Below are 25,854 nucleotides of genomic sequence, written 5' to 3' on the forward strand. Positions count from 1 at the left end.
GAAAATAACTTATCCAAAGAAGTGTCGTCAATTTAAAGGGGTGTATCAACGAAATTCAATGGTTACGAATCATGGACAACTAACCTAAAAAATGACTGACAATATATATATTTAAAAATAATGCATGATATATGCAAGTTTAAATATATATTGTGATTGATATTTTAAATGTTTTTATGATATTTTCCGTTTTCATTATTTCTATTTATAGCAATAAGTAAATTGTAGACACAAAAAGCAAGTTTATTAATATTTATATATATAAATATACCAAAAGGTTAATTACAAAGGTCGATCAGATTCAGACGGGCCACATCCAACACATATAATATTGGATTGTCCAATCAACGATCGAATTTTAGGATAATATAATCTATCGATTATCTGTAATTTTATTTAACTTAATTAATCTCCGTTGAGGGACGGCATCGACCAGAAGTCGTCCACCGTCCAAAAGTTGTCGCTAGACTCGGTGGAGAAGTTGCCGTCGGCGTGCTGCTGGTCGCTGCCGGCGGCTGATACATCGTCGCAAACAGGTATACCGGCAGTGTCGAAGGTGCTGCCGCCGGCGGTGCCAGCGGCGTTGGGATGGAGGCCGCCGGCGCTGGTGCTGGCTTCGTCGGTCAGCGAGGTACTCCCGTTCATGCTCTGGGATTCGCCGTGTTTCAGCTTCTTTTGCACTCGGGTCCTCCAAAAATTTTTTATCTCGTTGTCCGTCCTCCCGGGGAGCTGCTTCGCAATTTTCGACCACCTCAACATTTAAAAATAAATAAAACATGTTAACAAACTTCATGATACATAGTGAATAAATAATTATCTTTGCACAATAAATATGCAGCAAAACTTTGCTTTTATGTAATATAATTTTTATATAAATTTAAAATTAAGAATTGTTCTACTAATAGGATTTTAAAGATGAATCTGACTGACACAAGTAATTGCTGCCCCTATTAAATTAATTTTATAAAAAATAAAAGTTGGCTCTCGTAATAAATTAAAAAAGGACATCGTTTTAATGCAAAAAACAACAATAAAAAACAGAGATGTCACCCGTTTAATTGGTTAATAAAATTCTTTGGTGCGGATTATTGAGGGCCACCCGTTTTGCCATCGCAGATCGTCCCAAAATCTTAGGAAATTATTTCCCCCCAGGAAAATCAAATTTGTGGCTCTCCTACGTCGTGGCGAAAGATTTCTAGCCACACATGAATAGCTTTCTCCACGTTTTATTTAGCCAACTCTTTGGCTAGCTCGATCTTCTTAGCTTGCACACTGATGCCCTCCTCTCTTCTCCTCCCCGTCCCAATCGGATCGTGTGAAAGCCTAGCAAACATAACCTCACCTGTTCCCCCACCTCGCATGCAGCTCCATGATCAGCTGCTGCTCCTCCGGCGTGATGTTCCCACGCCGCACGTCCGGTCGGAGGTAGTTCAGCCACCGCAGCCGGCAGCTCTTCCCTGTCCGGTTCAATCCTTGTATCAAGTGATCATGACTGATGGGATAAGATCGCTACACGTGGCAAACAAGTGAGGTCGAAACTATAATATATCACGTACCGGCAGATCGGGCGATGTTGTTCCAGACGCCCTCGCCGTGGTTGGAGATGTAGTTGATGAGGATGAGGTCTTCCTCCATGGTCCAGGGGCCCTTCCTCACCTCGGCCTCCTGGCTACTGCTTATTCTCTTGTCCATGCTGCTGCTTAAGCTGATCTGGCCTCCACCATCAAACTTAAGGGATAGAGATCTGTGATACACTAGTAATTAACAGGGAGTTGGGTTTTTAGGAGAGTTCGTGAGTGGATGAAGAGGGAGGGAGAGAGTAAGTTGAGGGAGAGAGTTAGTTGAGGGAGATATATATAGATCGAAACTAGCTGAAGTTAAACTAGAATATAGACTGAGAGACATTAGATAGAGTTAATTATTTGTTATATATATGTATATATACACTGAGCCTAGCTAGCTAGATCTACAGCACTGCCATTGGCAGCAAATGCTGAAGCTTTGTAGCTAGCGTTCGATATATACATCTATCACATGATTAGCTAATAATTAAGTAAGCTAATATTAATAGATCACTTTAATCAGTAAATGTAACATGCAACTGTGTTAAAGACTATTGGTTAGTTAGTATTAAAGCTTTATACATGTATAAATAGGTAATTAAACAAACACTATTATATTTGATTAACACATATAATTAGCGTGGATATTAAAGACGTAGTCATCAAAGTAATGTTGGAACATGAACACGTGAAAATATTACTTCAATGAAGGATTATGGGTGGCTTTTGTTGACTAGTACTTGGTGTCTTCTTTTTGTTAACCAATTTTGTTGAGCCAGTACCATATGGTTCTTCCATGATAGTGAAAAATGCCTAACTCCATGCTGTCCATTAATTGGTAGATGTGAAGAAGTATATGTGCTTGAATGTTAACAAATCTATTGAGTTATTCTTAGTTATTAAGTCGACGACTTCAAATCACCTAGAGTTGTCAGCATGATTCTTATTCTAGAAATTGATGAACATGGAAATTGAAAACACAGTGGAATGTTTCTTTCTTGCTAGGAAGGAGACGAGCTGTACCTAAATGCTTGTCTTCGATAGTTAGGTGGCTTTTGCTTTTAGATCTGTATGTTGTTGTGATCAAAAGTGTTTTTTATATTATTGGACGAGTTGAAGACTTAATTCTTTACCACTACGTACGTAATAAATTTTGTTGTCTCAAGCCATACGCTAGCTTGTCTTTGATCCAAGTTTTGTATCGCTAGAATGAAGAATAATCTTCACTAGAAAAGTATTTAGATGGTGGAATTTAATTTCTAATGTGACGATCAACATAAATCTACGTACGCAATAAAATCATAAGAAGAGGAGAGAGTAGCAGAATTTGAGATGTGGGACGTACGACAATGCTTGCTAGAACAACGAACACTAATTAATTGATGAAAACAACAAGAGGGTTGATTTTTTAATCTAGATTTCCCTCTTCATGACCCACTTTGATTGAAGAATAACATATATAAATAGGTGTGTACGTCTCGTACTCAACCTCAACTTAATTAAGAGCAATAATTCTCAATGAATTACTTAGCTTTTGGCTCCAAATTCTGCCAATATTTATGTTAATGTTTGAGGCTAACTAAGCCAAGAAATAAAGAGCATATCCAATTAATATTGAGCTTGCACTTCACTAATGGAGTCTCTATGGGATCAAAAAGAATCAGTCAATTGATTATGTTAAGGTATGTGATCGAGAATCTAAGCTCAGAGACCCAAAATGAATTTACGGCGCCTTCTAAGTACTAAAAATAGTTATTTTGAATCTATAATTTAAGCATGGGTACCTAGAGTTTGACTTGGCAATCAATTGTTTAAATGCATCAAATATAGGGGTGTAAACAAGCCAAGCTGCTCATGAGCTATTCGAGTCTCGGTTCGAAAAAAAATTCGTTTGAATTCGTTCGATTAAGTTAACGAGCTGAGCTCGAGCCTGATTTCAAGCTCGAAAATATTATCGAGCCGAGCTCGAGCTTAACAGTATTTGGTTCGTGAGCTCGCGAACACGTTCGTTTAAAGGCTCACAAACGTGTTTGTTAAGAGACTCGCGAATATATATTACATGAATTATAAATATTATATATTAATGAGCCAAACTCTAACTAAGCTCGTTTAACTTTTAAACGAGCTATTTTCGAACCGAGCTCGAGCTTAAGAATTAAAGCTCGAATCAAACTCGAGCCGAACTCGAGCTTAGGAAAAACGAACCGAGCTCAAGCTCGAGCTTCTTACTGTTTGGCTCGGCTCGGTTCAATTACACCCCTAATCAAATATGGATATGAAATGTGAAGTCTTTTTTTGCGTATTGTAGGGAGAGAGAGAGAGGTAGGAATAATACTGGATTGCTTACTGTAGATAAGTTTAGTTTTTGAGGTGGGCTTGGTATTGAGAGGCTTGAGTTGAGTTGGAGCATGAAGGGTACTAGGAGACTTGCATGCACTTGAGGGTGACCAACTTGACTCCATGAAAATTTTTATTGACCACCAAGGTAAATTAAAAAGCACAGCTTATGCCGACTAATCTTGAGGGTGACTAGCTCGGCTCCATGAAAATTTTTCACTGGCCACCAAAGTAAATCGGGAAGTACTTACAGCGAACGGCCCATCAGTTCAACATTTTTAAATCAACCGTTCATTAAAAGAAATCTATCCGTTAATTTATCGAAATTGGAACTTGATCATCTAAGAAATGGAGAAAGTGTTATGTCACTGCAGCATTGTCCCGGGACATATAATTTAATTTTCAATATATATTACATAAAGTACGCATTTGAATATGATCACTATATTAATTATATATTTTGGAATGAAATTTAAATTCAAAAGATGAAGAAAAGGAAATAAAATTTGTTATAATAGGACATTATATATAATTAACACGGGTTTAGTTTTATTAAGAATGGGTATGCCCTCTTCCTTCATTTCCTCTTCTCGCATTACCAACTCTAACCCTAGTTTGCGATCTACAGTTGATGGACTTCATACATCCGACCCACCATGGCGTGCTAATTCCTCTCATCGACAATGATGACGACTTTCCATGTAAGCCATTCCCAATTTCTTTCTCCTTGTTTCTTTGTGCTGCAACTGTTCTTGGATTGCTAGCGTGAAATGTCATTAGCAGAAACCTGACTTTATCATGGCTACTTCATGAATTCTCAAAATTTAAATCAGCATGGATGGTTAAATTTCTGTAAATTCTTCATTAGCAGAAATCTGACCTTGTCATGGCTTTATATCCGTACAACCACTCATGGTAGATCACTCTTCATTAAGTAGGGAATGAACTATATACTATATATTATGCTTATAACAAAGCAATGCCTATTAATTGGAAAACCTAGATATTTATTCTGAAGTAATGGGGTGAATGGGTCGCAAGAATTATACAGCGACCACACATATATGTACAACAACATATATACTCGACCAAGGTTGAATCAGCACAAATCAAGGTCAGATAAGATATGGTTACTTGTTGGTTTTCCATTTTGCAAGCAGGCAATTGGAGGAAGGGTTGGGGTATACAGTTCTCCATAGGTCTGCCAGCAGAAGGGTTCATACATATGATAGTGCTCTTGTAGTGGTTGAAGCTCAACCTGGGTTAAAGTGATGTCTGAACATGGAGAGGCATCACTGCAAGCAAAGTGCACTGGTTTCACTGTGTAAGACCCTTTGATATTCTCATATACAATGCCTGACAGAGCTACTGCTGATGTCTGGTTCTTGCAAGAGCTTCGATCACAATAAAATTGGTCGATCATAATTGGAGTCTGGACCTCTGTCACTCTTATGTTTGAGAATCTTATGTTCTGGACTAAACCTGATCCGCCCTGGGACAATACAACATCTATTATGTATTAGCATTCCCAGTTGGGTTTCCAACCAGACGAGGTAGCAACTCATAGAAATGTATGGATGATCTAAACAACTTTGGGTTTTTTTTTTTTTTTTTAATTTTTTCTACTGTACAGTCTTTGCAAATTAAAGATGACGATCCTCTAACAATTTGAACTTTGATTTTATGTGGAAATGCCAAAACATGTACCTGCCAGGTCTTGATTCTGACACCAGTCATTGTGCTGTGCAAATTGACATCCCTCACAGTTATGTTGGAAACACATGCTTTGCTGTTATCTCTTCCCAGGCCACCAATACTGATTCCATGACCAGGCCCGCAGGTCACACTGTGGATGTTAATGTTTGAGCACCCCGTTTGGATGGACACACAGTCATCACCTATTTTTTCAAAACGCAAGGCAAAGCTAGCTATGTGAGCAAAATGGGCCGAGTTACAACTTGCATGTGCAGTTTGATGGAAGATTCCTTCGTTTTCTGTTTTTTTATCATCAGAAAAAGAAATGTGCAGATCAGGGTAGTGAACTATAATACCGCAGCTCATGTTGGTATGATGGATCATAACATCTCTTGAATTTTGCAGATGGATTCCATCTGTGTTGAGGCTATTGCCAGGTGAAGCGATTGTCATGTTGTAGACTTGGACAGTTTCACAGTTGTCAAACTTGAGGTGGCACTGTTGACTGTTTTGAATTGTGATACCACTCACTGTGACATTGTAGCTCCCATAGAACCTTAATGCCTGCAGATTAAAGCAAAATTGGCGAATACAAATGCAGAATGTTATTCATACTCTTCGACATTGCTTTAATTATCATGTGGAAAAGCAACAGAGTAAGAAATGTCACCGTTGGTTTGATCTTTGGCAGCACCAGACTTAGCTCCTCATTTATCTGCTGAAGAGTTTTTAGGTGATGAACATGAGTTCCATATATATGACAAATGGTGGGGAAACCTAGCTATTCATAATTTCATATGGTTATGATGGAAATGCAAAATTGATGGTGAGTCACTTACTGAATCAACATCAGGCTCATTGTTTGTCCACCAGACACTGCCTCGCCCTTCTATTACTCCACTGCCTCGAATTGTTATGCCTTGCAGCTTTGAGAATTCAATCCACCATAGAAGTCCTGAACCCCAGTACTTGGCATTAGTTGGGGCAATAATCATCCCATCCAGCTGCATCAGAGAGAAAGACTGATACTTGAAGATGGAGGATTAATTCATGACTGTAGAATCTCTGTACCAAAAATCCTTTTGGGTTGTGGTCAGGCGCAACATAGATTGGCTAGACATTGCAGTGCCTAAATTCACTGGGTTTATCCCCAGATGATAATATGTATGTTTTGGCAAGTTTGTTTAGAAATAAATTTAATCAGTACGTAGGTAGATTACCTGGAAAATAATATTGGGCTGACAATAAGGCCCAGAGAAAGAGATAGGGCCAACAAGGAACTCAAATTCTGCTGGAACAACCATAACCGATCCACGCACCTTGCAAGCAGTAGCCCATGCAGCCTCAAAAGCCTGCATCATTTCATCGTTAGCAATCAACTCAGGAAGTAGCCAAAGGAATTTTAAGTTTTCAGATATCGTTTGAATTGAGGATTTGAAATAAAAATTACTTTGGAGTTTCATGAAAAATAATTTTTTTCTAAGAATATATCAATATAATTAATGAGCTGAAAACTAAAGAATTTTTTGAATATTTGAAGTTCTAGTTCTAGTGTTCTAGTTCTAGTTCTAGGTCCAGTTCAGCCATAAAAATTTCAAGCAGAACAATGCAGGTGTGCAGAACGCAGGAGATAAGGAAGACAGTGGCCGGCCAGGTACCTTGGTGTCATCTGTGACGCCATCTCCCTTCGCTCCAAAATCAAGCACATCGAACATGGCCGCAGCTGGGGCTGCCTGAGACCCATTTTTCAGGTTTGGGCTAGGACTAGGACTAGGACTAGGACTAAGAGGCGATGGGAGCGGTGGCGGTGGCAGTGGACTCAGATAACCACCTCCCCCACCTCTTCCTCCACCTCCCCCGCTGCTATTGCCGTTCCGGGCGCCATTGTTTCCTCTACCCTTCTTCCTTGGCAGGGCAGAAGAGGGAGACTTCTTATGCCCCCAATGCCATCCTTTCCTCCCTTCGCAGACATCAAAGTTTGAGCAGATCAAAATCAGGAAGAGCAACCCAAAGCATCCCATCCTAACCCCAGTCATCTTCTCGTTTATACCTGCTTTGCTTTGAGAAACGTGATTGAGGAGGGAAGAAGAGAACAAGAAAGAGCTCATGCTGGTTTTGAACAAGAAAGAGCTCGCCGGTGAGGAGGGAAGTTCGTGTTTAAATAGCCACAAACCGCATTCGCTCTCTCAAAACACACACACACACACACTAACTCTTTCCCACCAGTAATTGACTAATCAAAGATCCAGTTCGACCGAGTTTCTTCTATCATTTAAGCTGGACCAGACGATTCAATTTTTTCCTCTCCGTTACGACCTTGTTCCGTTCTTATGTATAATTTAATTTGATCCTGAAGGAATCAACATTAGTTGGGATAAAAATTTATCCTAAGTACAGTTCACTTCATGCTTGTCCAGGAGCTTCCAACCATATAGAACAATGACAAAATATAATCACATTCGGCTTGCTTCATGCAGCCTCTTCACGGGCGTCTACGAGTATGCTGCATGCTTTGTCCACTCCAACTGCCAGATAGAGAGGAGAGCAAAACAAAAGCACAAGGGCCCATTCTCCTTTAACACTGTCTTTGGTTCCTCCGATCCCTCTCCTCCAGCACATCATTTAATTTGCTGAATGATTGAGGGATATGATGCTGCATTGCCACTGCCACTACCTGATGTGTATAAGAAACATGATCACCGGTGAGTGGATGACGAGTCCATTATATTCTTGAAGATTTACCATAGCTGATAGTTATGCATATTATTGTCCAAATGCCTTTGAACGAATTGGAGAATATGCATTGTGGAAAGAACAAATTAACATATATATAAGCTAATCAGACTCCCTCCTTTTGATTGTTATTTGTTAGTGAATTACTCAAATGATGCCGAATTAATATAATGGTGAAGCTCTGAGAAAATGAAAGTTAATTTTCGCATATCTGTTAATTAATTACCTAAGTTTATTGGTTAAGGACATTCTTATTAACTCTCTCATTTGGCGTTACGTTGTCAATTTTAAGTGATCGAGCTGTTTCTTTTCCCAGTATCGCCCAAACTTGTGAACTGCAATGCAAATTAGGATTTCCTCTCCGGGATGCTTATAGATCTTCACCCATGCATTCTTTCTTTTAAAAATTCTTGAAGCCATTCTTTCCAGTAGTGGAACAATATATATAATATATATGCTGGTTTATCTAGCTAATTGTATTCACACATACAAGATAACATCACTGATCTTTAATTTTCTGATAAATTTAAGCCAGAAAAAATGTGACGAAAATTTTTGTTTAATCCATCGAGCAGGTTAATTATTGATTAAGAAGCCACTGGAGGCGTCCTTTAGCGATCGCTGTTGGGCTCGTGATTTCTGGCCGGGAGTCTCGTGAACCTCCATGCATCATCAATTAATCAATCTCTCGCACCTTTTTTTCTTAATTTCCCCTGCAAAGCATTCATTAATCTCTCTAGCTCAGTGACGACTGTACGTGTTTACTGATCCAAAAAATTAATATTTGTTATCTAAAATCGAGGTGGGTTTGCAATTAACGATCAAAGAAAAACTCTTAATTAATGTTCCAACTTGGAGCTGGTACTGATGGGAGCAGGAGAGCCGACCGACGATATATAGGACTTAGCTTGCTTAATTGGATATATATTCGTTTCCGTGGATGATGCATGGCTCAAATTTGATGCAATGCAAACTAATTCAGGCGGGCGAGGTTCAGTACGTACGTTACAAGATTTTCAAATCAAACTAATTAAATTGATATATGTGAAAATTTTTAAATTGAAATAATCATATATATATATATATATATAGCTTATAATTTCAATCGGAATATATCTAACTGATTGATTTGACACCGTCTAATTAAATTCGGATCTTAGTTAACCATCACCCCACAAACAACACACGAAAACATCCACATGTTTTCAATTTTATTTTTTTAATTAAAAAACAAAGCTTGCAATATACAAATTAAATTATACAGATTAATAGATATATATAGCCATAGATCATTCTACAATTTCCTCCATTATCAGCAAAGGGCGCACATAAAATGATGTAATGCAGTCCCTACTACTTTCAAATTTATAACTCAAAAGACTTATTTACTTTCACGTACTGATTTTCCAAAATGTCTCTCTCCCAACTCCTTTGTTCGATCCATTTCCGCCTAGCTAGCTAGTGAATGTGCATACGAAAATAATATATATATAGTAGTTGTGCATGTGCATGCGCATTGGAAAAAATATTTAATTTATAAATTTTATATTTCTAAGAAAGAAAAGTTTAAAAATAAATCCGCGCGTTCATGCATGATATATATTAATTATGTGTATAACATTACATAATTAATTTTTTTAAAAATCAAATATTTTTAACTAAAAGTGCTTAGCAGCTGTTACATCTACTTTATTTACGGTCTGATGGAAATAATTAAATCGAGGGATTAGACAGAGGAATATTATTGAAAACTCATTAAAAAAAGTAGATGTACCTTTAACAAACTAAAAATATATGATTAGCATTAATTTAATTATTCCACGAGTCTGTTATATATATATATATATATATAATTCCGAACGGACAAGCATTGCAGCAACATGGCTACTTTCCGTACTTATTAATTCTCACGAGTGTACCATATATGTCACAATTCTGATCTGAGGCACTTTGTTTGTATTAGACGGATGCGACTTGTGGTCTGCAATGGCTGGAGAGTAGTCTACTCACGGGCTGCCATTTTAATTATATGATATAAATTAATATAGGAATTAAGCAATTAAGAGGGCAGAGCTGTGCAGTGAACGCTTCTGTACGCTACATTTTACCAGTTGAAGCATGCAGCCACTTCAAAGTTGAACGATAAGCACCACAGCGTCGCCTCGCGACACAATGATACTGATTACTAGCTATATATATGTTTCGGCAGCAATACAGTGTGCTAGTGTTGAGTCATGAGTGGAGATGAAATCCTGGAGTACGGACACAGGCTGCATCTTTTTTCTTTTTTTTTTAATGCCCTTCAGCGTGCGTGCTTATTATTGATTGGGGGAATGTATATATATTATATATTACTATCGATGAAGCAGCTAGCAGGCAATGAACACTTGGTACTCTTCTGCATTACCTTTTGGACGTCATGAAATAATGAATGCGTTGAGCTGGTTGCTGTGCCATCACCGTAGGCGTAAATGGAACAATCCAATTGATATATGTTTACTTACTTCCCGAGGAAACAGAATGCGCCAACGCATGCACTGCTCCGTCTTGAGCCAGTTAAAAGGAAAATTAAGAGAACGTGTTTATTTACTACAGTACTGCTTCAGAAAATTAGCAGTAAGCTCCATTTTTTTTTAAAAAAAATTACTTTTGAATCCCATGCCATCTGCCTATTGGTAAACAACATAAGGACTACTAGAACTCATCGACGAACTCAAAATATCAGAGAGGGCTATTTTTCACTTGATTTGGGAGACTCATTGAGGGAGAAGAAAGCTCCATCATACCATTACTAATCACTGCATGTAAATTGTAAATAATTTTAATTTTTTTAAACTAAAATTGCAATAGAATATAGCTATCAAAGTTAATTACCTCTAATATAATCTAGTGGGGGTCAATTCACTCGTCAATTTTTAAAATAATATTATATAATATAAATTATTTGTTAGTATACACTATTTAATTTTTAGTTAATATTTACGCTGCTAGCTCTTAATTACATTATGTGATTATCAATTCACCCACACATGTTCATTGCTTATTGTCAGTCCATTGGAGTGTCCATAAATCAGTCGATAAAATTAACTTTATCATCCCACTGCACTATGTTGTACTGTCTAATCGCTTGTGCTTGTCATCGTTGTCTCTCATACTCTAAGTGCTCTCCAAATATTGTGATCGAAGAACTACTTAACTGATTGAAAGATCAATTTGAGCTCACTGTTATTTAATTAAGAAGGATATATATATTAAACGATATATACAATTAATTAATTAGTCATTTTTAAAATGATTCCAAAATTATAAAGCACAGCTAGCTAACCAGTTGACCACAGTAATAAATAGATGATTTTTTATTACTGACGTAATAAATAGATGATTATAAATATATGGTTTTTAAAATAATGATTCCAAAATTATAAAGCACAGCTAGCCAACCAGCTAACTCAGGGCATATATAGCATAGACGGTGGATGTATAGTATTATTGACGTAATAGTCAGGAGTCGATTATTCTAGGAGATGATGATCTAGGATCGATTCCACCATGCATGCGCCTAACGCCTGTGTATCTGTATGCATGAACCTCCCTCCATATCTATGGGATAGACTCTAAGGAGGTCGTTGAGTTAGCAGATCTATTTATTTTTAATGAAATACGTGTGAATGCATGCATCATATCATATGCTATTGTTATCTAACGTTTTCTCATCAACAAATTTGCCCTTAAATTTTCTTAAACAGACTCGAATGACTTTCTGGCTATGTCACTAAATTGTAGAAAAGGCTGGCTAGCTAGAAGACAATGAAGACAAAAGACAACAAAGGTTGGAGTTGTAGGGCGGTATATAGATGGAGTAGGATTTGAGACGAGGTCACAAAGCAAGTAGACAGTTGTCAAGTAGATATTGCCTATATAAAATCACAGTAGATGTAGCAAATGTTGTATTTAACTAGTCGAAGATAATATAATACACTTAGCCATGCATATATAATTTCATAGAAGCAATTATGAATGTCAATATCACAAAAATATCAATTGACTTTCATCTTTAAATATTTGCATCATTAATATTACACCTCAATAAGACATTTCTAATATTTTTATATAATAAATTTTATTATATTAAAATGTAAAAAAAACATGATCCATGTGGTATATATATTTATCAAGTCAATCTAAAGATAATCATACACTGTTAAGTATCACAAATTCTTTTAAATAAAAATTAAATATGCCATTATCGAAATGAAAATGCTTACATTATTCATGAAAATTCAATGGAAGGAATTAAACAGGGAGAAAAATATATTTATTTCACAAAAGATTTTCTAGAATTGAAAACATTTTTCATGTTTCTAATATTTTATGCAAACAGAAACTTAATAATGTTTAATAAGTTTTTTCTTTTCGGTCAATAGATAATATATATACATTAAGAAAAATAACTTTGTTCAGTAAGGCATATTATTACCTATCAAACTTTTTTCCCCTATTCATGTTCACTGCAGCTCTAGGCAAAAAAAACATGCAAAAAGAAAAAACGATTTTTAGTTGACTTTTCATTTTGGACTCATTATGGAATCTTGGTGTTTAACTTGATAATATGTTTCACCAAACGTAATCTATAAGTACATCAGGTAGAAACTATGAAGCAAGCCTGCATACCTTAAATAGTCAATATACATATACATATATATATATATATATATATACACACACACACATACAATTTTCAGTTATGACTAAAGGTATTACAATAATCTAATTTCTTATCTTTATGGCAAGATCGTTGATCTGTAAGAGGAGACGAATACTTTGATCAACTTCAACCTGCTACAAAATGGCAAAATTATTGGAAAAGCTATATAGGTTTAAGTTGTTTGGAAAGAAAGAGAGTAATTTATATTTTTAGAGATTTAAATACCTCTTCTTGCTGAAGAAAGGTAGTGAGCAGAGGGCAAGTGGCCTTTCTCGATGAGGCGGATGTCCTCAACGAGCAGCTCATAGTGGTGCTTCACTTCATCGATGGTCTTCCCACCGACGGCACGAGCGACGTTGTGCCAACGGTCGGGCGTATCCTTGTCGTACACCGCCAAGGCCTTCTCGAACATCTTGTTCTGCTTCGTGGTCCACGGCGAGGAGGAAGAGGTGATTGAACTCGATGCCATACTAGCTACTTTGTAAGAAGTAAGCAAAGGAGACCGGTTGGTGTTGGAGTTGGATGAAATGGTATGGCTGCTATTTATAAAGGGAAGAAACGTTACTGTTACAACGGAGACAGACCAGTTGGAGAATAAAAATAATTTACATAGGAAACTGAAATGGTAGGTTTAGAATTAATAAGCAATAAATCTTTTGATTGATTGTCACAACCTCTGATTCCTCTCTTGACCAAGTTTCAGTGATTTTGGATCTCTACATTGATTCTTTGGCAACAGAGGAGTTGGTGGATGCTGGAAGAATAAGGACCCAAAAGGATGGGAACTCTTTTCAGTAAGAGATTTCTCATTAATATTTACTTCGATGGATGAAGTCAATGTGATCTCAACCCCCAATTCCTGTCAGTTCCTTGTTTTTTTGGCAGCATAATATTACATTCAGCATTTGGCTCAGAAACAGGAATGAGACTCAGCTAAGATTTGCATTTATGCCTAGCAAAAGGCTGATCAGATTCTCGAAACCAATCTTAAGAAAAGACTTCCTTGTGATACAGATTCCAAGTGACAGTAAGAATCCATATAATTTGCCTCATCTCCAGGGTTATATTGCACATATCAACAGATACTATTCTCATCGTTTGGCATCATTATATTCTCAACCCTGTGGTCGTCCTTTAGCTCAGTTTTACAAGTTGTTCGATGCAGTGGTAGTGTGGTTATATGTGAAGAATCTAATGCCTTTTGGATTAATTCAAACAAGGGGAAGGATTGAATCAGGATCATATTCTTTACTGTTTCAGATGGCATGAAATTATTAAGTGTTTTTAAACAAGATAATGAAGTAGAATTCCTTCAGCCTCCAGGGAATAGCTACTCTAGATGTTATCAGCATCAACTTCTTTTGCAGGGAACTTTACAAATAAAGGTACTTCTCTGCATCTATCTTCATAGTCATAGTAAATATATGCTTCTCATGCAGTGGGCTACTAGGTCAGGTCAGGTCAGAATGAAGACTTTCGTGATTTACCTCTCTTCCATATCCTTTAAAACAGTATTAGAAGGGTCGAGGGTATCATCTTTTGCTATAACAGTAAATATATGCTAGTAAGAGAGAAACTTTGTGAAGATATTTTTTTTTTAAGAAAAAAATAAATCTCTCATCAGATTTGATCAAATATTAAATGACTTATGCACAAAAAATTCATAAGGAATGCCATGGTGAATACTGGAGATATATAAGTTTGCTAGCTTGGTTAGAGGAATTGACTAGAGAAGATCAAGTTAGAAACAGTCTGATTGAGTTGAGTGGGCAGTCAGATTTTTTTGATAGAATTTCTAGGGGTTTGGTCGAAGCAAATGGAGTGTCAGGCTTAGTTTGGTTGAACTGCAACTAGAATTGGACCAAAGTATAATAGCTAGGTCGGAATATAATTAATGGGAAAGTGGTTAGATGGCCTAAGGTGCTTGGGCGTGCAAGGTTAAAGTACGGTAGCAATGGTCAGGGTGAAATTAGGCTAGAGAGTACTTTGGGCTAAGTTGGATTATTGTGGCATAAAGTAGGTGCTCTAGCTAGCTAGATCGAAGAGAAAATTGTGTGTCCAAAGTGAAATTTAATTAGTTATTATTGGTAGAGCACTGTAAAGGACTATATATAGCATATATGTCTCCGGTGCTTCTAAAAGTCCCTTAATTTCCTGTCGAGTAGAATAAGATAAAGGTCAAATTAATGCAACTTAAGTTCCACTTTGTGAATTTGTAAATAATTAATATGGGCAAAATAAAGGTATATATTTTAGATGAATGACATGTATATTTTGAGATGAAGCATGATGTATGCATCTAAAATCATCAAAGTACAGGCTAGATTCATCAATCACTTGAAGATCTTGACTATATATATATATATATATAAAACTCCTCCTTCCTCTCCCGCCCTTTTTTTCGTTGCCAGCGAGAGCTACGCAGGGGAAAGTACGTCCCGCCCTCGGCAGCGCCATCCTCAGCTACAACATCGGCCTACTGACCACCTACCGGTGAGGCATCCAGAGCGACGCTTCATGCAGACGTACGTGATCCCAACTTGTTCCCGCAGACCAATGGAAGAGCGCAGGCAATGATCGATCGAAGACTGGGTGATGGAAAGGGGTTTTTTGGAAGTTTATTTTCACGCATATATATTTCAGTTTAGTGTTTTATTTTCTTCAGTGATTTATAGCAAAATAATTCCTGTTATGTTACCAAATTCGATCTCCATGTACACAACACAATCCAGACAATGTAAGGGATTTGAAATCGATTAATTTATGCACATTTTTTTGGTCTTACTTATCTCGATTATCTATTTATCATGAGCAATTATCTAAATCAGATCCTACTGGATTCATTAGTGCGAAAATCAAATTCCAATAAAATTTGAATCAAAATTAGAGGCATCAGTAAACAAGAACATACATTTATTCAGTCATGTTATAGATAACAGAACTAATCATCATCAGTCCATCTCATTCAGATCAAACTGATTTAGCGGCGACATGCATGTACAAGAATCACTAGTTGATCAATCGAGATGCAAAACGATCGAAAATGGCAATTATATATCTATAACTGGCTACCTAATTAATTAGACAGTAGTCATGGTTGATTCCTCTGCATGAATATTGAGCAGGAAATTAAATATAGCATCTTGCAAGAGATCGTAGTCAGGAAGTTGAACTGATGGCTGCAAATTAGAATTATATTGGAAAAGCTGGATGTCAGTAGTGTTGGTGTTTACATGTTCAATGCCGCCGAGTAGATGCTACTGCTGCATCAGAAGGTGGTGGTGGTGGATTAAGCCCGGCGCGCTTCCGTCGCCGCCGGTGGAGGTGGTGTCATCGGAAAATATTGCACACGAGGAGTCGTCTCGGCGCTAACATGCGTGTGTTTCCCTTCATAGGTTGTGATCACACGAGGTGGTGTCATCGGAAAAGGATCTAGATTGAACCTTGGGAAAGGACTACTTTTTACTGATTTTTGGCCATATTTTCTCCACCTAAATCCATCTTCAAGATGATCAACCTCGCTCTTGGTGATGAAGGCAAAGCTAGCTAGGCTCTGTCTGCCGCTTCTCTCCTCTCTTATTAAGTTTCTTCCTGCATATATCATCAAGTTGTCCTTCCTCCGCATCGAATTCCACCTCCTCTCGGCAGGGTAGCAAATCTCTCTCTCTCTCTCTCTCTCTGTCTCTCTCTCTCTCTATCTCTATATATATATATCTTATTTGCTCATCAGTTCAATCTCCACCACTACCTGTCTACCTCCTCTTCCTCTTCCCCGACTTCCTCTTGCGATGATGAAGACAACGAAGACTGCGTTAGCATGAGCTTCCTCTGGGAAGGACTCTCCTCCGCATCGAATTCCACCTCCTCTGGGCAGCCGAACCCTGCATTCTGCTGCCACCATGGCACGTCGGCAGGGCGGTAGTTTAGGCAGTAATCCTCAAAACTCATGAATCCCTGCAGGGTATTGGAGACGGATTGGAAGAACTCGAGTTGGTCGTCGTGGTAGCCGAAGGGCTCTCCGTCGTCTCCCGTCATGGAGAAAAATGGCGATGGCCGGGGAGTTAAAAGGAAAAGATAGAGGATAAGGTGAACTCCGAGAAGAGAGGAGGATATGTCGACGAGTTGCGTTGGCACAAAGCCACGGTCAAATGTGTCAGATATGGTTCCTTGGATTCTCCCTGAACGTGTTACATACCGACACGAATACAACGCGTATACCAACACGAATACAACGCGACTTGACCAATTAGTCAACGAGTACAGGCCTGCAGAAGTTGACCGAATGGACGATGTAGTGCATGTTAGATCAAGTTCGAGCGGTGGATATACCATCGCGGGGAATCTCGCTGATTAGCAAATTATTATATAGAATTAGTCATCGATGCAATGAACCCATGATTTTAACACTAATTTTAATAAGAAGGAGAAGTCATGTTTAGGAATCAAGGAGAGAGATTGGAAGAAACTCTCAAACTGGAGCTTGTATTTATAGTTATAAAGCTAAAGGACATTTTTAATGTCAAACTTATCAGTTTGCCATGTAAATAAGGAAAGGAATACTTCTGAATGTGAAAACGGTAAGGCGAATTAGTATATAGCTCTTTTAGTTTAGAGTTAAATTATTTAGGATTCAAAAATAATTTATTAATCGAATGGCACAAATACTTTTATCTTTATGGCAATGTGCTGTGCAGTTGGTTTTGTGGGCCTCCTCACAAAAAATGGATCCGCATTTGGACTCGTAGAATTATTAGCTTAGGTCATGGACTTAGACCATCTCCAACCACAAAATCCATTTTAGTGCATTTTCAACACCAATTTGGTGTCATTGCAACACCAAATTTTTTTTCAACTCCAACCAATACACACCATTTCCTACATTAAAAGAAATATTCCTTAGAATATTCTATTTTTTCCATCTTATAATTTATTATTCAACATATATATTCATTGCATTTTGAAATTTTAAATGTTTAATTATGTGTTTGTTATGAAATTATCAATATTATAAATTTTAAAATATTTATAATCTTAATAATATAACAAATATTTTAAATACTACTCATTTAAGTTAATAACTAATATAAATTTATAATATATAAAATTTACAAAAGAAATTTAATTTAATTAAATAATATTAATTTATAATATTTAAGAATATTTTAAATATAGATTAAATATTATAATATATTTATTTAAAATAAATAATTACTTGCACCATTTTGGTGCAAGTGAACAGTGCAGCACCACTTGCACCAAAATGATGTCAAATTTAAGGTATCCATTGGAATTTTTTGATATTTTTTTTACATCAAAATGGTGGAATAGGGCATCCATTGGAGATGCTCACAGAGCTATTAATTCACTAACCAGGCATAGCAACGGCGGCCACGAGAATGGCCATGGAGGAAAACCAGCGCCGCGGCTACCCCGATCCTATTCGCCCCGGTCACACCCGCATCGGTTGGATCGGCCCCGGTATCATGGGCGCTCCCATGGCCGAACGCCTCCTCTCCGCCGGCTACCACCTCACCATCTACGCCCGCACCCCCTCGAAGGCTGCCCCCCTCCTCCGCCTCGGGGCTGCCCTCGAGCCCTCCCCCGCCGACGCTGCCCGATCCGCCGACGTCGTCTTCACCATCGTCAGCCGCACCTCCGACGTCCGCTCCGTCCTTCTCCACCCCTCCTCTGGCGCCCTCGCTTCCCTCCCCACCGGCGGCGTCCTCGTCGACTGCACCACCTGCGACCCCGCCCTCGCCCGAGAGGTCGCCGTCGCCGCACGCGCCAGGGGCTGCTGGTCCGTCGACGCACCGGTTTCTGGCGCCGACGTGGGCGCTCGTGAGGGGCGGCTCGCGATCTTCGCCGGCGGCGAGGAGGCCGTGGTGCAGTGGCTTGCTCCCCTATTCGACCTTCTGGGGCGCGCGACGTGGCTGGGGCCTGCCGGGAGCGGGCAGAGCGCTAAGCTGGCGAACCAGGTGGTGGGGGCGGGCAGCCTCCTGGGGCTGAGCGAGGCGGCGCTGTTCGCGGAGAGGGCAGGGCTCGGCGTGGCGGAGTTCGTGGAGGCGGTGAGGGGCGGCGCGGCGGGGACCAACATAATGGAAATCTTCGGGGAGCGGGTGGCCAGGAGGGACTTCGCCCCGGGCGGGTTCGCGGAGTACTACGTGAAGGATTTGGGGATGGCGCTGGAGGACGCGGCCGAGAAGGCAGGGGCAGGGGAAGAGGGGACGAAGTCGGTGGCTGCGGCCATGCCGGGGACGGCGCTGTGCCGGCAGCTGTACTTGGGGATGATCGCGAACGGCGACCACAAGATGGGGTTGCACGGCCTCATCACCGTCCTCGAGAGGTTGAACGGAAAGCGTGAGGGGAACTAAGGATTGGCGATCATTTATTAAGATTTTGCTTAGTCAATGTCAAATTCTATTCTCAATCAGTTGGGCTTATCAGTGTTTGAACTTTTTAAGTTGGCAAAGTTAATGGAGGAAAAGAAATAATGACTTTCCAAATTATAGGAGTAAATGCAATTCTTTAAAACTTCAGTGGCTAAAAGAAGAAGAACGACATAAACCTCGGGGCTCAAGTGACATTAACATCAGCTGGAAGACATTAACATCAAATCTTTAGAAATTAAAAAAGAAAAAAAAGTTAATAATTCATGATTCCAGCTCATCAAATTGCCAGTCACAGGTTATGATAATTATTATCATCTTAACAGCTTAGTTGGTGACAAATTATCTTTATTCAAAGTTTCAGTGTGCTGTATAAATTCATTCATTTTTTATATCTATGTTATTTTCTCGAGGCAACATGCATACAAATTGAATGATTTTTGAAGCACAGCATTTAAATAAAGAATAAGAGGAAAATAACAGGAGGATTTTTTTTCCTATTTTGATATAATGGAAGAGCGAAAGTTTAACACTTTTTTTTCCCCTAAAACACATCGTGCGAAGTTTAATTTTTTGAGGTGCACTTTTAAACTGCAGTTAGTTTTTGTGTTGCAGTTAATTTAAATGAGGCGCTTGCCCACACTCCTTGCTAATTCGCCCTTATAACGGCAACGGCGAACCCTAACGGCAGCGGCGACGACGACGAATCGCCTTTTTTTTCCCCTTTTCACTGATTAGAAGAGAGGGACCGAGACTAAGTTCGCACTCGATCTTCCGCCTGAGGAACTCTCGGTGGAGGTGCAGTCGGCGACGATAGTGGTGGCGAAGGCGGTGGAGCAATGTCATACAGAGCGGAGGATGACTACGACTACCTCTTCAAGGTTGTGCTTATTGGGGATTCTGGCGTTGGCAAATCTAACCTGCTCTCGCGGTTTACCAGGAACGAGTTCAACCTCGAGTCCAAGTCCACTATCGGGGTCGAGTTCGCCACCCGAACCATTCGCGTTGATGACAAGGTTATCAAGGCTCAGATTTGGGACACCGCGGGCCAGGAGAGGTATGCGTTCTCCCACTTTTTCCCTCTTGTTTTTGCAAGATCTCCTATCTTGATTTATACGAAAATTCGATTTGGATCTGATATTTCCAAATGATCCAACGATTTATTCGACTAGTTATCATCTGCTGTCGTCTTTGGTCTAAGATCTGGCGTGGGATGTGGTTCCACTTGTCAGATCTATGCCCTGCTTCTAGTTCTTGATGTAACAATCTTGTTTAAAATCGCTCTTTTGGCTTGTGTTCCATTTCCTTCGGTAAAGCTGAAAAGGCACCTATTGGTTTTCAATGAAATGGTTATATTAGGGTTTGGAGTCTTGGAACTGTATCCTTCAAGTTGTCGTTAATTACCTAGACAACTATCTATTGAGCCGTGTTTGAAACAATCACTATAAAGGGCATTCCCAAATTTAAGTGAACTATTTTGTTTTGTTTTGGACGGACATATTATTTGAAGCCTATGACTTTTTGATTGAATCTTTAAATCTTTGCGGATGCATACATCTAAATAGTCAACATTTGTATTGACATAAACTAGAAAGGTTCATGAACATGCATCTTTTCCTGATACTTGGGTGTATATTTATGCTACATTTTGGTTAACCAGAAAAATTGTCCTGTCACTTCAACTTTTATATTTGTGTTATTTACTATACATCAAAGCGTTTAACAATTTCTTTGCAAAATGAAAAATGTTAAGAATTCTGTTTCTCCAATTGTCTTTGAGATGGTATATACTAGCTTACAAAATTTTTCATTATGAATAAAAATTTAAAAGTGGCTAAAGGTTATGCAAGAATTAAGTTCCTTACATTGCATGCACCATATCACTGAACATGAACCTCTCAAATTTAGTAAATGGTGCATTCATATCATGTAAGATTATAATGGGGTCTATTGATCTGGTATGTGGATAGAGGAGACCTATAAGCTCATAAATTAAATATTTTTCATAAAAAAATATGAAGAAACGAGATGTGGAAAACAAGCCACCTACATGAGGTATCATTGTTAGATATGATAGTCATTCGCCAGAAAGATAAGGCAAGATTCATGCCCTCTTATTGAAGACCTGCCAAAGTCATACATGTAAATCTCGTGACCCAGTCACAATCTGCATCCAACCCTTTCTGTAGCCATCATATCCATTTTTTAATGGTCAAGGTTTCCTCCCCCTGCACAACATACTTATAGTCAACCAAACCAAATTCAAACCGATTGACAGTCTCTGCCATACAATTGTAGAATTTTAAAGCTAGTCGTATGAAGTTGGAAGATGCCATTTGCATAGAGTCTCAACAGATTCCCTTGTCCTCAAAGTCGAACAAAAATTAAGTTAATTCAGCCACATTTATTTGTGAATCATAAATTTCCAATTTCACCAAAAAGGGGTGAATTTGAAATTATTCTTTTTGCAAGTCTAGCCAAATTTGATGTTTGAGTCAGGTATCAATGTCACTCAACAAAATTCCACTGAAGAAACAAAAAGATGTAATGTTCTCTTCTTATTACCAATGTCAGATCAAGGGAAGGAATGATCAGAATAGTTTTTGGAAATTAACCCTTATTCTATTAGTAGAACTGCAAGTACTCTAGGCTTGTTAGTTAGTTATTATGCTAGGTAAAAAGTTGAGCATAATAAATTAAATACTAGTTTTGAAATGAGAATGCGTGATCTCTTTAGGCCATAGGGCCAAATTCTAAGCCATTTTTTTTATATATAAAAAAATCTCAGCTATGGTTAGCCCCACAAGTTAAAAATGAGAATCCAACTATAGATCAACCCTGAGGCAAAAGGTAATGATATACATATTTACTGAAATTTTTTGATGGGTGTTGATCAAAATGTTGTGACAAGCCCTTTACAATTCCTAAACTAAGTGCCTATAAAGTATAGATAGAAGGAAATAAGAGGAATGAAATTATTTAAGTGAAGAGAAAGAAAGAAATGAATTATATCATCTTATTTTTCTTTTTATTTTATTTAGATTGTTCACTTAGACATAGTTGTAGGAAGAGATTCTCTCACTTATGTGTTTGTGGCATGTGAATTTCATTTTTCTCTATCTTCATCTAATATGGATGGAAATAAAATAGAGGTGGATGAAATTAAATTCCTTCATCTTCACTATTTCCTTTCAATTAACTAGAGAAATTGATCATTTTATTTCTTTTCTTTTCTCTCTTATTTTATTCCAAGTAAATTCAGGATAGGAGACCCTATAATCATCTCCAGATACAATGTGACTTCTTCATCAATCCTAAAGCGAGATCCATTTGGAACTACTTGATTACAACAATATAACATGATTTGTAACCAAGTAACTCTGGCAACTTGTTCAGCAAGTTATAGGAATCAATATTAAGTAGTGCTACTGGCTAATTGTTGAAGGGGTTATACCTTCATTCATGATTATTAGATTAGTTATAAGATTATATATAAATTCTATTAAATATTTCACTTTGATACGGGTATATATATATTTTTCATTCCACTCAGATACACTAAATATTTACATGTCTCAATCAAATATATTGTCTATTTTTTATTTATTTTTAAAAAAGATAGCAAGCGGAATGTACTCATTTGCTTTTTTTTATTGAAACTATTTTAATTTTTTTTCCTTTTCTTCTTTCTATTGTCTCTCTATTTGTTCCTACCTATCTCTGTCCATTCTTCCTATTACACTGCCTTTTTAAATGCTAGGTTCATCGCCGCCTATGATCCACCATCATCAAGCGCTTCCTTCCCTTCCTCTCCCTCTCCCTCTCCCTCTCCCTCTTTCTTCATCCTCCCACTTTCTCCTTTCTCTTCCTCTTTTCAACAATTGTAACACATTATTTGGCCTGCCTCACTCCTCTCTCCCTCCTCTTCCTTTATCTCTCTCCCTCTTTGTCCTATCCATCTATGTTTCTCTTTCTCCTCTCTCTTCTTTCCTTGCTCGCTTTTTCCATATAGGGCAATGACAGTAGCACAAGTTTTGGAGAATATCAGTGGAGGAATGAAGAAGAGAAGAGTGAGAAAGAAAGGAGTAAAGATAGAAGAGGGATTTAGATATTAAAAAAGAGAACAATGTTGACTTTGTGTCTTTCAAGATCAAAGTTTAAAATTTGGATCATATGAGATTTTTTTAGTTATGCTTTGTCTTTGATTAAAATATGAATTTTGTATTTGAAATCCTTGTTTTTTCATCCATGAATTTAGAGACTTTGTAGTAGGCTTTTTTTTTCCTTGGGGAAAAATTGCAAATTGCATCTTGGATACATCAACTAAGTCCTTTCTCAGAGAAGATTCTTAGTTACAAAATATGGTATATATTTCCAGAAATAATATTTATGCAACTATAACTCTGTCGCCCTAGATACCGAGCAATCACGAGTGCATATTATCGGGGAGCTGTTGGAGCACTAGTTGTGTACGATATTACTCGTCATGCAACATTTGAGAGCATAGAAAGGTGGTTGAAGGAACTAAGGGACCACACTGATCCCAACATTGTCATCATGCTCGTGGGAAACAAGGCAGATTTGGCTCATCTTAGAGCTGTTAGTACTGAGGATGCAAAGGATTTTGCAGAGAGAGAGCACACCTTCTTCATGGAGACATCTGCGCTGGAATCATTGAACGTGGAAGGTGCCTTTACTGAAGTGCTCACTCAGATTTATAATGTTGTGAGTAGGAAGGCACTTGAACCTGGCGATGATTCAGCTGCTTTACCAAAGGGACAGACAATCAATGTTGGTAAGGATGATGTTTCAGCTGTTAAGAAAGTTGGCTGTTGCTCAACTTAGGTTTACAAAGGAAGCCGCTGGACTTATGGGAACAGCAACAGTTCACAGGTTTATGCACTTATGGCTGGCTTTCCGTTGCTAACCTGCATGAATACAATGGAGGTGATTCCTGCTGGAACTTTGTCTTGTGTGTTTGATGCAGCCTAAGATGATTCAAAGTTAGGATTTAAAACTTGATTGTTGCTTCGAAAACCTTATTCTTGTTCCATAAAATTTTTGTAGCTACAAGCATGTCTCTCATATCATTGTGTAGAATGTGTGAAATGTTTTCTTTCAAAACAATTTATCTGTGTTGATTTTGCAAAAATTTCTCTAATAGGCATTTTTTGCTGACGAACTAAAGAGTAAAATAACTGTGGTGTTTTTAAAGCTATTCCTGTTTGGGATTTATATAACGGTCCGTGGTTTCTGCATTAATGTCGATGTACAGGCGGAAAAAAAAGGCCTTTTACTAATTAGCCTCGCTCAATTAAATTTAAAATACAAAAGAACCTACTTTTAATTTAAAGAGCGCCAATACAATCATCGCGATAGATGTGGCTAGAGCACCGATTCAGTGTTTTGAAGCCTCAAACTGTCTTTTTTATTGTAAACCTGGTTGGTTATCCTTCAAATTAGATACTAATGGTTTTAATTTGAAGCTTCATCGTCGTCGGGTGCAACCTTATTTTAGTTCTTTGAGTCATAAGATAGCATAGTTGGCAGCTGGAACCAATATCTATCTATTTATATTATAAATAATAAAGCATGGCAAACAATCAAAGAATAGGGAGGTGCAGAAGGCGTCAATTGAAAGTTGTTTGTCAAAAAATTAGAATATGAGTACCTATCTTTTATGAGAGTGTCAACCATGATAAGCTAAGGGTCTCAAAAGTTACTTATGTCAGGATCTTAAATTTAAAATTTATATCTTTTAAAGCCATAACCCATAACCCGACTATTTGAGCTCAAATCAATATCTAATTTATAATCAGAATTTTTGAATCGCTGTCTTTTGGTTCTTGATTTAACGAGTTGAACCAGTCAATGAAAACATTAATAGGAAACACAAAAGTATATAAAAAAGGAACCATCAACAACAATCAATCATAGAATAGTCAGCACATGTATGGTATATATCAAGATTTCTTTAACAGCAACAAAGATTATGAACTACATATACAGCTAGTTGTAACTCTTTTTTTATTTTCCCCCTTTCCTGCAACTGCTTTATTTACTTATAAACCTCAGAGTTTATCGAAATGTTTCATCCTTTGTTGTGAGATAGTTAATTGAAATACGTTTGTAACTATAGGTAAATGTTGAGAAATATAGACTTCGAGCTAAAAATAAACAATTCTCTTTAAAGAAACCAGTGGTCTTCTTTTTTACAAAAAATAGAATCCACCATTCCAATGGTCTCACACGGTCGGCCCTACGATCATTTATAAAAAAAAATAAATCGAAAAGTTACAATTGACCACAACGGATGAGAATATTATCTCGACTTCATCGAGATTCGAACCTTTGTCATCTTCTGCAACTTTGCCCCATCATAACCAACTCAATTATATCCCGAAATAAAACTAATGGTCTTTTTGGTTGACGAGTA

General features: G+C 37.9%; 5 protein-coding genes across 7 annotated transcripts; 2 read left to right on the forward strand and 3 right to left on the reverse strand.

The window, feature by feature from the left end:
- Positions 1–405: 405 nt before the first annotated feature.
- Positions 406–1,692, reverse strand: LOC141825614 (MYB-like transcription factor EOBII). Its single transcript, XM_074712997.1, has 4 exons — positions 1,557–1,692; positions 1,343–1,472; positions 561–751; positions 406–515 (listed from the first exon to the last, which is right to left on the reverse strand). Exons 1-4 carry the CDS (start codon positions 1,690–1,692, stop codon positions 406–408), a joined length of 567 nt encoding a protein of 188 aa, XP_074569098.1.
- A 3,306-nt stretch (positions 1,693–4,998) lies between these two features.
- Positions 4,999–7,309, reverse strand: LOC141824862 (polygalacturonase At1g48100-like). Its single transcript, XM_074712193.1, has 7 exons — positions 7,253–7,309; positions 6,815–6,946; positions 6,443–6,598; positions 6,265–6,300; positions 5,951–6,158; positions 5,607–5,797; positions 4,999–5,391 (listed from the first exon to the last, which is right to left on the reverse strand). Exons 1-7 carry the CDS (start codon positions 7,307–7,309, stop codon positions 4,999–5,001), a joined length of 1,173 nt encoding a protein of 390 aa, XP_074568294.1.
- A 5,674-nt stretch (positions 7,310–12,983) lies between these two features.
- On the reverse strand, positions 12,984–13,530 carry LOC141824968 (protein RADIALIS-like 6). 2 transcript variants are annotated; one of them, XM_074712319.1, is made up of 2 exons: positions 13,258–13,530; positions 12,984–13,163 (listed from the first exon to the last, which is right to left on the reverse strand). In XM_074712319.1, exons 1-2 carry the CDS (start codon positions 13,499–13,501, stop codon positions 13,159–13,161), a joined length of 249 nt encoding a protein of 82 aa, XP_074568420.1. In that variant the 5' UTR covers positions 13,502–13,530; the 3' UTR covers positions 12,984–13,158. The 2 variants fall into 2 exon arrangements, with proteins under 2 accessions (XP_074568420.1, XP_074568419.1); XM_074712318.1 differs by having other exon boundaries at positions 12,984–13,166.
- A 4,886-nt stretch (positions 13,531–18,416) lies between these two features.
- On the forward strand, positions 18,417–19,506 carry LOC141825505 (putative 3-hydroxyisobutyrate dehydrogenase-like 2, mitochondrial). The gene has a single exon (XM_074712889.1). The coding sequence runs from the start codon at positions 18,429–18,431 to the stop codon at positions 19,401–19,403; it is 975 nt and encodes a 324-aa protein (XP_074568990.1). The 5' UTR covers positions 18,417–18,428; the 3' UTR covers positions 19,404–19,506.
- Positions 19,507–20,044: 538 nt separating this feature from the next.
- On the forward strand, positions 20,045–24,534 carry LOC141825759 (ras-related protein Rab11B). Of its 2 annotated transcripts, XM_074713146.1 has the most exons (3): positions 20,045–20,299; positions 20,359–20,475; positions 23,834–24,534. In XM_074713146.1, the coding sequence occupies exons 1-3, from the start codon at positions 20,277–20,279 to the stop codon at positions 24,261–24,263; spliced, it is 570 nt and encodes a 189-aa protein (XP_074569247.1). In that variant the 5' UTR covers positions 20,045–20,276; the 3' UTR covers positions 24,264–24,534. The 2 variants fall into 2 exon arrangements, with proteins under 2 accessions (XP_074569247.1, XP_074569246.1); XM_074713145.1 differs by having other exon boundaries at positions 20,045–20,475.
- The last annotated feature ends 1,320 nt before the right edge of the window (positions 24,535–25,854 follow it).

Source organism: Curcuma longa, chromosome 3 (genome assembly GCF_044706935.1).
Source record: "Curcuma longa cultivar G26 ecotype Majalengka, Jawa Barat chromosome 3, ITB_CL_G26_1.1, whole genome shotgun sequence".
Classification (NCBI taxonomy): domain Eukaryota; kingdom Viridiplantae; phylum Streptophyta; class Magnoliopsida; order Zingiberales; family Zingiberaceae; genus Curcuma; species Curcuma longa.

Bases quoted from the DNA above. Each gene is read 5' to 3' on its own strand.
- LOC141825614 (XM_074712997.1), bottom strand. From the start codon at position 1,692: ATGGACAAGAGAATAAGCAGTAGCCAGGAGGCCGAGGTGAGGAAGGGC. The intron at 1,473-1,556 runs GTACGTGATATA...ACTTGATACAAG, and splicing joins CAACATCGCCCGATCTGCCG to GATTGAACCGGACAGGGAAG. The intron at 752-1,342 runs GTGAGGTTATGT...TTAAATGTTGAG, and splicing joins CATGCGAGGTGGGGGAACAG to GTGGTCGAAAATTGCGAAGC.
- LOC141824862 (XM_074712193.1), bottom strand. From the start codon at position 7,309: ATGTTCGATGTGCTTGATTTTGGAGCGAAGGGAGATGGCGTCACAGAT. The intron at 6,947-7,252 runs GTACCTGGCCGG...GAAATGATGCAG, and splicing joins GCGTCACAGATGACACCAAG to GCTTTTGAGGCTGCATGGGC. The intron at 6,159-6,264 runs GTGACATTTCTT...TTTAATCTGCAG, and splicing joins TGCCAAAGATCAAACCAACG to GCATTAAGGTTCTATGGGAG.
- LOC141824968 (XM_074712318.1), bottom strand. From the start codon at position 13,501: ATGGCATCGAGTTCAATCACCTCTTCCTCCTCGCCGTGGACCACGAAG.
- LOC141825505 (XM_074712889.1), top strand. From the start codon at position 18,429: ATGGCCATGGAGGAAAACCAGCGCCGCGGCTACCCCGATCCTATTCGC.
- LOC141825759 (XM_074713145.1), top strand. From the start codon at position 20,258: ATGTCATACAGAGCGGAGGATGACTACGACTACCTCTTCAAGGTTGTG. The intron at 20,476-23,833 runs GTATGCGTTCTC...CTGTCGCCCTAG, and splicing joins GACACCGCGGGCCAGGAGAG to ATACCGAGCAATCACGAGTG.